Source organism: Balaenoptera acutorostrata, chromosome 6 (assembly GCF_949987535.1).
Source record: "Balaenoptera acutorostrata chromosome 6, mBalAcu1.1, whole genome shotgun sequence".
Classification (NCBI taxonomy): Eukaryota; Metazoa; Chordata; class Mammalia; order Artiodactyla; family Balaenopteridae; genus Balaenoptera; species Balaenoptera acutorostrata.
In genome coordinates this window covers 2203963-2216649 of record NC_080069.1, presented here as the reverse complement: position 1 = coordinate 2216649, position 12687 = coordinate 2203963, and the positions used below count along the sequence as shown (strand labels likewise).

Here is a 12687-nt window from a genome sequence, read left to right as displayed (position 1 = left end):
GACAGCACTCCCCAGAGGCTGGGAATCCGAGGTGAACACAAGCACATGCAATAACCCACAAAGGATGACTACACACGCGGACTTAGCAGCGGGGCCGTGAAAGATGCCTGCTGAGCTGATACCCACGACTCACGAGCCTACTTGGGGAGACTGTCTGCAAAGAGGGCGGTGAGGCTTCTGCATCGACCGACCGGCACTTTGGGCCAAACACAAGAGAAAAATGTCCACGTTCGTGTTCTGTCTGCTGGGCGGATGGCCGCTCTTGAGTGCTGGCTCTAATATGACCATCGGCCCATCGGGGGCATTTTAAAAACAAGCATTTGATTCAAGATAGAGAGTAACTAGTAAGGCAGAATCCAAGAAAAAAAACCCCCAAAAACCTGCATAAGTTATTTCAGATAAGCTTCCAAACTTGCGTAAAGAAGGGGCCGAGGATGAGAAGAGGTAGAGACAGTGTCTGCCGCATGGAAGGTCTCGTCCAGTAAGTTGTTGTTTGATTTTCTCACGTGTGTTAAAAAATCATGAATTCAGTTTACAGAGAGAGTTTTAAATACCTGCTCTCTTAAAAGCCTTCCTAACGTCTGCAGGGAGGACTACACCAGCATCACAGGGAGGACCGGAGGGATGCCACCCTGTTCCTTTCAAGCAGAAGCATCATTTGACACCCAGGCCTTCACCAGATGCACCTGCTACCACCAGGAACCAAATTCACCTCATCGTTTTGTTCCTCAACTACTACGCCGTGTGGAGAGACAAGCTCTAAGAAGCCAGAAATAAGTATGGAATGATGTGCAACATCAGGAAAAAGCTGTTTCAGGGTCTCATTTTCTAAGAAAGGAAACCTTACTTTTCTTGTCTTTTTTAAACTCTCAAATGTGGAAATCTATGGAAAATATTGGAAATGTCATTCACTGCTAAACAAATACCAAAAAAATATATTTATATGCAAGGTATATGATATATATATAATATAAATACACATAGTATAATGTAAGGGCTTATAGAAGTCTTACTTTTTAACCAAGAGTTAGTCCATAAGGAATACTTAAACAAACAACCAAAAAAAAAAAAGGAAAAAAAACCAAAAACCTGGAGAGATGCCTTTACCTGGATTGAAAAAGTTCCCATAAGTATTTGTTTTAATCTATCAAGGGCTCTGGTTGACAGAGCCAGGGAAAACTTCCAGAATGTGCACACTTACACGTGCAACCACTTATTTCAGGGAGAATATATTTTCCCTTGGTGAAAATCTTCTCTCCGAAATCACTAACCAACACGAGAACTCATTAGCATTTTAACCTTCCTGAGCTCAGATCAGGATGCCCTAATAATTAAAATCAGCACCCAACACCCTCCTCTAGCCCCCATCTTTCCCATCAAACGTGGTCTGTGCTCACATTTTTATCTATCAATGCTTGATAATTACAATTCCTAGAAAACTTAATTAGTACAGAGACTCTCTCTCCTGAAAAAGGTATCTGAGGGAGATTTTATACAGAGGCCCTTTTCTGCTTCTACTTAAGAGCCGGGCAAATTTCCCCATAATAAAGCACAAAAGGCTCCTTTCCCCTCCCTGAGAAATCTCATTTACTAGACTTGCTTTTCCTGTCCCCTTGAAGTACTCCGATGTGATAAGAAAAAGGTCAGTAACCCCAAAAAACAAACAAAAAAGACTGGCAAGGAAACATGAAGTCCACTGGAGGAAACATCTTCTGCCCACATTGTTACCAGAGCTACTGGTGGTGGACTTTACAATTCTGCAGGCTTGACACAGAATTACTATTTTCTTCTTGAGTTGAGCGGTCCTGCCCTGACAGACCAGAACGAGGATGGGAAGCAAGCCTCCTTTTTCAGGTGACAGAATCCGTATCTCCTGACAGTTTAGACTCCAGCCATGGTCTCCTAAGGAAAGATGCTTTTTGTGCAGAAGCAGTGCAGAGCACGGAATCCAAATTCTGCTTCTGAAACTTTAATTCCAATTCACGGCTTCCGGCAGAGACAGGTCACCGGGGGGCGTGGCTCTCCCCATGCCCACCCCTCCAGCGGGATTTGCTCCGTTTTCTCTGTAAGGTCGCAGGTCCTCACTGTCCTACGCCGGGCCTCAGCCTAAGTCCTTCCTCCCTCCCTTCCCTCCAACCTGCTGTGATCCGCCAGGAATGGTCTGTGACAGGAGGCAGCAGAAAGCAGCCCTCTCCCCTCTCCCCCTTCCCCGACCCAAGCCTCAACACGCAGAGGAACGTGGGGGCTCGGGGTACCAGGCCAGCGGTGAGGCCGCGTCTCGGGACCTTAAGCCTGGGGGAGGGGAAGGGCTCGGGAGCAGCTGCAAAGCCCCGCCCACCCTGGCACCCCCCCACACCGACCCCCGCGCCCTGTACCGGCTGCCCGTTGTTCAGCAGGTCCTCCTTGAAGCGCAACTTCCGCTCCAGGTCCTGGATGACGGCATCCTTCGAGCCCTGGATCTCCTCGTCCGAGGCGATCCTGGCGGTCCTGCTGGCCTTCTTGGGAAATCCCCTGTGGGCAAGCACACAGCGCGGTCAGGGTCAGGGTCATGGCCAGGGCCAGGCACGCACCCCCCGGCCCAGCACCACCCACCCTGAAGGCCACGCCTGTCCCGCTGGGTGTGGGACCAGTGACGCTGACGGGAACCGGTCCCCAGAGAAAGTCTGTACACCCAGGGTGCACCCGCCGGGGGGTGAGATGAGGGCCAGGGCCGGGGAAGCGGCAACAAATACGGGGCGCTGTTTATACCCAGACCTGGGTTTCCACCGTGTTAGGTGTGTGACTTTGGGCAAGCTTCCCAACACGTGTCATAAACAGGTGTAACAATACCCGCCACCACACGAGACCATCAAGAGGGTTTCAGGGAGAACAGACTTCCGCATCCTTTCCTCATCTCAGCCCTCTGGTCCTCTGCCACCAGTCTGTTCAGCGTCAGTGCCCCGCCCGCCCTGAGCAAACGTGACTCCTGCCCACTCCGCCCTCCTCTTCTGTCCTGGTCTGGTTGGGCTGCAGGGTGCAGGCCTGACTGGGTGGACTGAAGCCATGTGCTGCCTATTTTACTTCTTTCTCCCTCACAGGGCTGTGGGTAAAGATGAGTGAGAAACGAACACCGTCCAACAGTGGAAAAGAAGGATGCATATCACCAAAGCTGAATTTCAAAGACATGATGTCAAGGTTAAAAAGGAGCAAGTTAGAGAAGAATGCACACAATACACTTTCAGGTGGGACGTGTGAGGATGCAGGCGGGCGGGGTCACGGGTGCGAGGTGTGAGGAGGCAGGCGGGCGGGGTCACGAGTGGGAGACGTGAGGATGCAGGCGGGCGGGGTCACGGGTGTGAGGTGTGAGGATGCAGGTGGGCGGGGTCACAGGTGGGAGATGTGAGGATGCAGGCGGGCGGGGTCACGGGTGGGAGGTGTGAGGAGGCAGGTGGGCGGGGTCACGGGTGGGATGTGTGAGGATGCAGGCAGGCATCACAGCGACAAGGGTGAAGAGGCCAGCATTGTCCTTTACAGAAGGACTAGGCCGGTTACCAAATGGCTCGTGCCTCCACCTCCTCCTCCGTAAAGTGTAAAATGTGGGAACTAAAAGCACAGGTCTCACAGGATTATGGGGAAAACCAGGGCCTGCAGGAGGGGCTCTGGGGCAGTTGACAGAGACCACCCTGCAGGGCGGAGGATCATGGAGGGACTGGCCAAGGGAGGCTGGGGGGAGTGAAGAGGACCCCAGGATGCTGAGCAGAGCCCCCAAGAGCTTGCCCACACCCCCGCAGACCCACTGGTCAGGGCCCTGCTCGGCTCTGGGGGCCAGGGACACACGCAGAGCAGACTGAAGTCACTACTCCTGCAAAAATCATCTTCTACAGTGGGGATGGCAGAGGGGGCGGGAGGGGAGAGTGCTGCCGGGTGACAGAAGTGGGTCCACGAGGAGCTGGGCCGGGATGACCACGGGGAGGGCAGCCAGAGCCAGCCCGGGGGTCAACAGGGCACCGGGCACCGTGGGGAGAGGGGTCCAGGCCACGGCGCGCTCTCGCTTCGTTTAATACGGAACCTTTTCTTTTTGTCTGAGAGTACCTCATTTGGACTAATTACTAACGTAATTCAGAAAACACTAAGAAACTGTGTTAAAAACTGAGCACAGAGTAAGGGTGAAGATCTGAGATCAGGGCAGAAACCAAGACGGAGCATTTGGAAAGGGGAGGCACCCGGCAAGAACACGGCTTACAAGCTTTGGAGGCAAAGTTTTGGCAGCGGAGTGCTATCCTATAAAAGGAATCTGTTGTAAGACGGCTGTGGCCTGCTCCCCAACGTGGCAACAACTTCTGATGAACAAAGAGCAACTCGTCAGGAATAAAAGGAGCATCTGGTGACAAACAGATGCTTTCCCTTCTTTTAAACAAATTTTTTTTTCTTCTTTTGCATGGCCTGCGGGATCTTACTTCCCCGACCAGGGATCGAACTCAGAGCCCTGGAAGTGAGAGTGCCAAGTCCTAAACACTGGACCGCCAGGGAAGTCCTGAGATGCTTTCCCTTCATAATGGTTTATACAATTAAAAATTAAAACGTCTCTTCAAAGTAAACTGTTACCCAAACCAGAACTCGTCACAAAACCCCGTACTCAGCGCACAGGAACCAGTGGCCTCCCCACGCGTCTTATGGGCTGACGGCTCCTGTGCACGCGCTCAGCCCAAGCACGCAGAAGCATCCTGTCCTGTCTACGCCAGCTTCAGTGTGACACCACTGACTGTGTTAAATAATACTCATGTTGTTGGGGGTAAAAACAGCTCAACCGTACACACACGCATGTGGAAAGTAAAACCCTCCAGATTCAACCATGCCAAATCCCAGGAAGTCTTCTTCTTTTTCCTTGACTACTGAACGACCCTGAGAGCAACCCCCCTTGATGGACTGTTCCAGGTCAACACTGTCCATGCTCAGAGACGCAGCTCAGAGCACATGACTTACGAGGTCCTGGGCCTCTCTGGCCACCGGAGAATTTTTTAAACGAAGAGCCCCCGTATCTTCTTCTTCCCATACTCAGCGAAATCAAATGGAAACTAAACTTCACACAGTTGCAGAGTGAGCAAAATCAACATGCTGTCAGGTAGGAATCCCTCACATCCAAGAGTGTAACACAGAAATTAATGTATAAAACAGGGAATTCCCTGGCATCCAGTGTTTAGGACTCCGTGCTTTCACTGCCAAAGAGGCCCAGGTTCAATCCCTGGTCGGGGAACAAAGATCCTACAAGCTGCGTGGCTGAAAAAAAAATTAATGTATAAAAGAGCCCGAGAGAGACTGGTTCAAGATGGCGGAGTAGAAGGACGTGCTCTCACTCCCTCTTGCGAGAGCACCGGAATCACAACTAACTGCTGAACAATCAACAACAGGAAGACACTGGAACTCACCAAAAAAGATACCCCACATCCAAAGACAGAGGAGAAGCCACAATGAGATGGTAGGAGGGGAACAATCACAATAAAATCAAATCCCATAAACACTGTGTGGGTGACTCATAACTGGAGAACACTTATACCCCAGAAGTCCACACACTGAAGTGAAGGTTCTGAGCCCCACGTCAGGCTTCCCAACCTGTGGGTCTGGCAACGGTAGGAGGAATTCCTAGAGAATCAGACTTTGAAGGCTAGCGGGATTTGATTGCAGGACTTCGACAGGACTGGGGGAAACAGAGACTCCATGCTTGGAGGGCACACACAAAGTAGTGTGTGCATCGGGACCCAGGGAAAGGAGCAGTGACCCCATAGGAGACTGAACCAGACCTACCTGCTGGTGTCGGAGGGTCTCCTGCAGAGGTGGGGTGTGGCTGTGTCTCACCACGAGGACAAGGACACTGGTAGCAGAAGTTCTGGGAAGTACTCCTTGGCGTGAGCCCACCCAGAGTCCGCCATTAGCCCCATCAAAGAGCCAGGTAGGCTCCAGTGTTGGGTCGCCTCAGGGCAAACAACCAACAGGGAGGGAACCCAGTGCCACCCATAAGCAGTCAAGTGGATTAAAGTTTTACTGAGCTCTGCCCACCAGACCAACAGTCAGCCCTACCCACCACCAGTCCCTCCCACCAGGAAGCTTGCACAAGACTCTTAGGCCTCATCCACCAGAGGGCAGACAGCAGAGGCAAGAAGAACTACAATCCTGCAGCCTGTGGAACAAAAACCACATTTACAGAAAGACAGACAAGATGAAAAGACAGAAGGCTATGTACCAGATGAAGAAACAAGATAAAACCCCAGAAAAACAACTAAATGAAGTGGAGATAGGCAACCTTCCAGAAAAAGAATTCAGAATAATGATAGTGAAGATGATCCAGGACTTCGGAAAAAGAATGGAGGCAAAGATGGAGAAGATGGAAGAAATGTTTAACAAAGACCTAGAAGAATTAAAGAACAAACTAACAGAGATGAACAATACGATAAATGAAATGAAAAATACACTAGAAGGAATCAATAGCAGAATAACTGAGGCAGAAGAACGGATAAGTGACCTGGAAGACAGAATGCTGGAATTCACTGCTGTAGAACAGAATAAAGAAAAAAGAATGAAAAGAAATGAAGACATTCTAAGAGACCTCTGGGACAACATTAAACGCAACAACATTCGCATTATAGGGGTCCCAGAAGCAGAAGAGAGAGACAAAGGATCCAAGAAAATACCTGAAGAGATTACAGTCGAAAACTTCACTAACATGGGAAAGGAAATAGCCACCCAAGTCCAGGAAGCGCAGAGAGTCCCAGGCAGGATAAACCCAAGGAGAAACACACTGAGACACATAGTAATCAAACTGGCAAAAATTAAATACAAAGAAAAATTATTGAAAGCAGCAAGGGAAAAACGACAAATAACATATAAGGGAACTCCCATAAGGTTATCAGCTGATTTCTCAGCAGAAACTCTACAAGCCAGAAAGGAGTGGCATGATATATTTAAAGTGATTAAAGGGAAGAACCTACAACCAAGATTACTCTACCCAGCAAGGATCTCATTCAGATTCAACAGAAAAAATCAAAAGCTTTAGAGACAAGCAAAAGCTAAGAGAATTCAGCACTACCAAACCAGCTCTACAGCAAATGCTCAAGAAACTTCTCTAAGTGGGAAACACAAGAGAAGAAAAGGACCAACAAAAACAAACCCATAACAATGAAGAAAATAGTAATAGGAACATACATATCAATAATTACCTTAAACGTGAATGGATTAAATGCTCCAACCAAAAGACATAGGCTCGCTGAATGAATACAAAAACAAGACATATATGCTGTCTACAAGACACCCACTTCAGACCTAGGGACACATACAGACTGAAAGTGAGGGGATGGAAGAAGATATTCCATGCAATGGAAATCAAAAGAAAGCTGGAGCAGCAATACTCGTATCAGATAAAATAGACTTTCAAATAAAGAATGTTACAAGAGACAAGGAAGGACACTACATAAGGATCAAGGGATCAATCCAAGAAGAAGATATAACAATTATAAATATATATGCACCCAATATAGAAGCACCTCAATACATAAGGCAACTGCTAACAGCTATAAAAGAGGAAATCGACAGTAACACAATAATAGTGGGGGACTTTAACACCTCACGTACACCAATGGACAGATCATCCAGTCAGAAAATTACTAAGGAAACACAAGCTTTAAATGACACAATAGACCAGATAGGTTTAACTGATATTTATAGGACATTCCATCCAAAAACAGCAGATCACACTTTCTTCTCAAGCATGCATGGAACATTCTCCAGAAAACTGAAATCATATCAAACATCTTTTCTGACCACAACGCTATGAGATTAGAAATCAATTACAGGGAAAAAAACATAAAAAACACAAATACATGGAGGCTAAGCAATACGTTACTAAATAACCAAGAGATCACTGAAGAAATCAAAGAGGAAATCAAAAAATACCTAGAGACAAATGACAATGAAAACACGACAACCCAAAACCTATGGGATGCAGCAAAAGCAGTTCTAAGAGGGAAGTTTATAGCTATACAAGCCTACCTCAAGAAACAAGAAAAATCTCAAATAAACAATCTAACCTTACACCTAAAGGAACTAGAGAAAGAACAAACAAAACCCAAAGTTAGCAGAAGGAAAGAAATCATAAAGAACAGAGCAGAAATAAATTAAATAGAAACAAAGAAAACAATAGCAAAGATCAATAAAACTAAAAGCTGGTTCTTTGAGAAGATAAACAAAATTGATAAAGCATTAGCCAGACTCATCGACAAAATGAAGGAGAGGATTCAAATAAATAAAATTAGAAATAAAAAAGGAGAAGTTACAACAGACACTGCAGAAATACAAAGCATCCTAAGAGACTACTACAAGCAGCTCTATGCCACTAAAATGGACAACCTGGAAGAAATGGACAAATTCTTAGAAAGGTATAACCTTCCAAGACTGAACCAGGAAGAAATAGAAAATATGAACAGACCAATCACAAGTAATGAAATTGAAACTGTGATTAAAAATCTTCCAACAAACAAAAGTCCAGGACCAGATGGCTTCACAGGTGAATTCTATCAAACATTTAGAGAAGAACTAACACCCATCCTTCTCAAACTCTTCCAAAAAATTGCAGAGGAGGGAACACTCCCAAACTCATTCTACAAGGCCACCATCATCACCCTGATACCAAAACCAGACAAAAATACTACAAAATAAGAAAATTACTGACCAATATCACTGATGAATATAGATGGCAAAAATCCTCAACAAAATACTAGCAAACAGAATCCAACAACACATTAAAAGGATCATACACTATGATCAAGTGAGATTTATGCCAGGGATGCAAGAATTCTTCAATATACACAAATCAATCAATGTAATACACCATATTAAGAAATTGAAGAATAATAAACATGATCATCTCAACAGACACAGAAAAGGCTTTTGACAAAATTCAACAGTCATTTATGATAAAAAGTCTCCAGAAAGTGGGCATAGGGGGAACCTACCTCAACATAATAAAGGCCATATATGACAAACCCACAGCCAACATCGTCCTCAATGGTGAAAAACTGAAAGCATTTCCTCTAAGATCAAGAACACGACAAGGATGTCCATTCTCACCACTATTATTCAACATACTTTTGGAAGTCCTAGCCAAGGCAATCAGAGAAGAAAAAGAAATAAAAGGAATACAAATTGGAAAAGAAGAAGTAAAACTGTCACTGTTTGCAGATGACATGATACTATAGATAGAGAATCCTAAAGATGCCACCAGAAAACTACTAGAGCTAATCAACGAATCTGGTAATGCTGCAGGATACAAAATTAATGCACAGAAATCTCTTGCATTCCTATATACTAACAACGAAAAATCAGAAAGAGAAATTAAGGAAACAATCCCATTCACCACTGCAACAAAAAAGAATAAAATGCCTAGAAATAAACCTACCTAGGGAGAGAAAAGACCTGTATGCAGAAAACTATAAGACACTGATAAAAGAAATGAAAGATGATACAAATAGGTGGAGAGATATGCCATTTTCTTGGATTGGAAGAATCAATATTGTGAAAATGACTATACTACCCAAAGCAATCTACAGATTCAATGCAATCCCTATCAAATTACCAATGGCATTTTTTACAGAACTAGAACTAAAAATCTTAAAATTTGTATGGAGACACAAGGACCCTGAATAGCCAAAGCAGTCGTGAGGGAAAAAAACGGAGCTAGAGGAATCAGACTCCCTGACTTCAGACTCTACTACAAAGCTACGGTAATCAAGACAATACGGTACTGGCACAAAAACAGAAATATAGATCAATGGAACAGGATAGAAAGCCCAGAGATAAACCCACGCACCTATGGTCAACTAATCTATGACAAACGAGGCAAGCATACACAATGGAGAAAAGACAGCCTCTTCAATAAGTGGTGCTGGGAAAACTGGACAACTACATGTAAAAGAATGAAATTAGAACACTCCCTAACACCATACACAAAAATACACTCAAAATGGATTAGAGACCTAAATGTAAGACTGGACACTATAAAACTCTTAGAGGAAAACATAGGAAGAACACACTTTGACATAAATCACAGCAAGATCTTTTTTGATCCACCTCCTAGAGTAATGGAAATAAAAACAAAAATAAGCAAATGGGACCTAATGAAACTTAAAAGCTTTTGCAAAGCGAAGGAAACTACAAAGAAGACGAAAAGACAACCCTCAGAATGGGAGAAAATATTTGCAAACGATTCAACAGACAAAGGATTAATCTCCAAAATATACAAACAGGTCATGCAGCTCAATATTAAAAAAAACAACCCAATCAAAAATGGGCAGAAGACCTAAATAGACATTTCTCCCAAGAAGACATACAGATGGCCAAGAAGCACATGAAAAGCTGCTCAACACCACTAACTATTAGAGAAATGCAAATCAAAACTACAATGAGGTATCACCTCACACCAGTCAGAATGGGCATCATCAGAAAATCTACAAACAACAAATGCTGGAGAGGGTGTGGAGAAAAGGGAACCCTCTTGCACTGTTGGTGGGAATGTAAATTGATACAGCCACCATGGAGAACAGTCTGAAGGTTCCTTAAAAAACTAAAAATAGAACTACCATATGACCTAGCAATCCCACTACTTGGCATATACCCAGAGAAAACCATAATTCAAAAAGAGTCATGTACCACAATGTTCACTGCAGCATTATTTACAATAGCCAAGACATGGAAGCAACCTAAAATGCCCATCAACAGACGAATGGATAAAGAAGATGTGGTACATATACACAGTGGAATATTACTCAGCCATAAAAAGGAACGAAATTGGGTCATTTGCAGAGACGTGGATGGATCTAGAAATTGTCATACAGAGTGAAGTAAGTCAGAAAGAGAAAAACAAATATCATATATTAACGCATATATGTGGAACCTAGAAAAATGGTACAGATGAACCGGTATGCAGGGCAGAAATAGAGACACAGAAGTAGAGCACAAACATATGGACACCAAGGGGGGAAAGTGGCGGGGAGGGTGGTGGTGGTGGGATGAACTGGGAAATTGGGATTGACATATATACAGTAATATGTATAAAACAGATAACTAATAAGAACCTGCTGTATAAAAAAATAAATAAAATAAAATTCAAAAAAAAAAGAGCCCCAGATCCACAAACTAAGTTTCTGTACATCAATTCTATTATTTTTACTGATTTTTATTATGAAGCCCAAGCTGTTGGCGTCCAGGTGGGCACCTGAAGCTCGTGCTTCAAGGAGAGCGTGTAACTCTACACTAACGTTACACTCTCTCCACGTTGCCTTTGGGCCCTGGCACACGTGTGTGTGCTGTGCCCGCCCGCACACCGTGCAGGGCCACCCAGGACCGAGGTGTTCTTCCAGCTGCTCCTGGGGCAGGCAGCTCAACAGAACCATCACCCAAGACCCCGCCTGCTACTTTCTGGGGAATACTTGCTTGGGACTGGATGTGCATTTTTGTGCAATCCTCTAAGATGCTGGACCCCAATGAGCCCAATGACAAGACCCTCAGGGCCTCCGCGTCTACCTGTTTCCTGTGGCAAAGTCCACTGCAGGTTCTGTCTTTTCTATTAGTTACTATTTAACCACAGTCCCGACTTGTAAACGTCTAAACTACCATGTAATCTGTTACAAACTTCTCCTTAAGACTTGGGGGGTTTTGTTGGTCTGCAGGCTTCCTTAGTCAAAAAATATTAGACACCAGATTGATTACAGATCAGCCTGGGCCACACCCCAAGGTGAAGCCCCTCCTCGCTCAGGCTAATTCCAGAACCCCGGGAAACCCGCCCCCTCCTGGTGCCTCTCACCTTGAAGGGAGAATGATGACGCTGTCCCCACCTACCTGTTTCTTGTAAGTCAGGGAGAAAGAGAGGACAAGGAGATACTGCTTATCAAGAGCTGAGAGGCTGCAGGATAAAGTGTGCATCACAGCGCCTACTGACACATGCTTTTCTGCTGACAAACGCAGCGAAGCCTGCTTATTATAAAAGAGGCAGTTCAGAGTATAAAACATGGTAGCACCGCGGCTACCTGCTGCCTGAGAGCAGGTTCCAGGAGCGTGAAGGTGGGCGAGAAGTGCAGTGCCCAGCGGGCCATCTGGGTCGGCTCTGATCTGATCCACCTTGAGACTTGCCCAGCCACTCGGGACCAGCAAAGGCAGAGCTGCTGCCCTCTTCCCGGGAGGGGGGTGGCACTCCCAAATGCCCTGGATCCCCACCGCCTTTCGGGCTGATTCACTGAACAGGGGACAGGATTACAGCAATGGAAGCAGCGATTCTGAGAGAACGGGAATACATTCATTTTATAAACGTGCCAACAGCTTTCTTGCTGAGGCCCGTGATCCTCACAGCCTCCGTCTGATTTAGTCACCTGAACATCTGTGTCCGTCACCAGCTTTGAGAGGCGGTATTTTCCCTGCAGGTGACCCCACGGCCCGGGGAAGAAGGCAGCTGTCTGAAGAAGGAAAGGCACGAGGGGCCTGGATGCACAGAAGTCCCCCAAACCACATCCACGCGCGAGGACTCGTGCCGGAAGAGGCCGCTGTCCCGGGCCTCCCTGCCTCCGCCCCCTGCCTTGCCCTCCACTGCCCAGACGCGAGAAGCAGAACCTCATCTCCACAGACTACTTAGACCTACTCTTTGACAGATAAAAACAGGACGATGCTAAA

At 45.9% G+C, this 12687-nt stretch overlaps 1 protein-coding gene across 2 annotated transcripts in view; it reads right to left on the bottom strand.

Annotated features, from left to right (window-relative positions):
- PALLD (palladin, cytoskeletal associated protein) overlaps positions 1-12687 on the bottom strand; it is a 374940-nt gene that overhangs the window by 26357 nt on the left and 335896 nt on the right. For both annotated transcript variants that reach the window (XM_057548912.1, XM_057548913.1), the window contains one exon: positions 2376-2511. In XM_057548912.1, coding sequence (XP_057404895.1) covers positions 2376-2511 — 136 coding nt within the window. The remainder of the gene's footprint in view (positions 1-2375; positions 2512-12687) is intronic.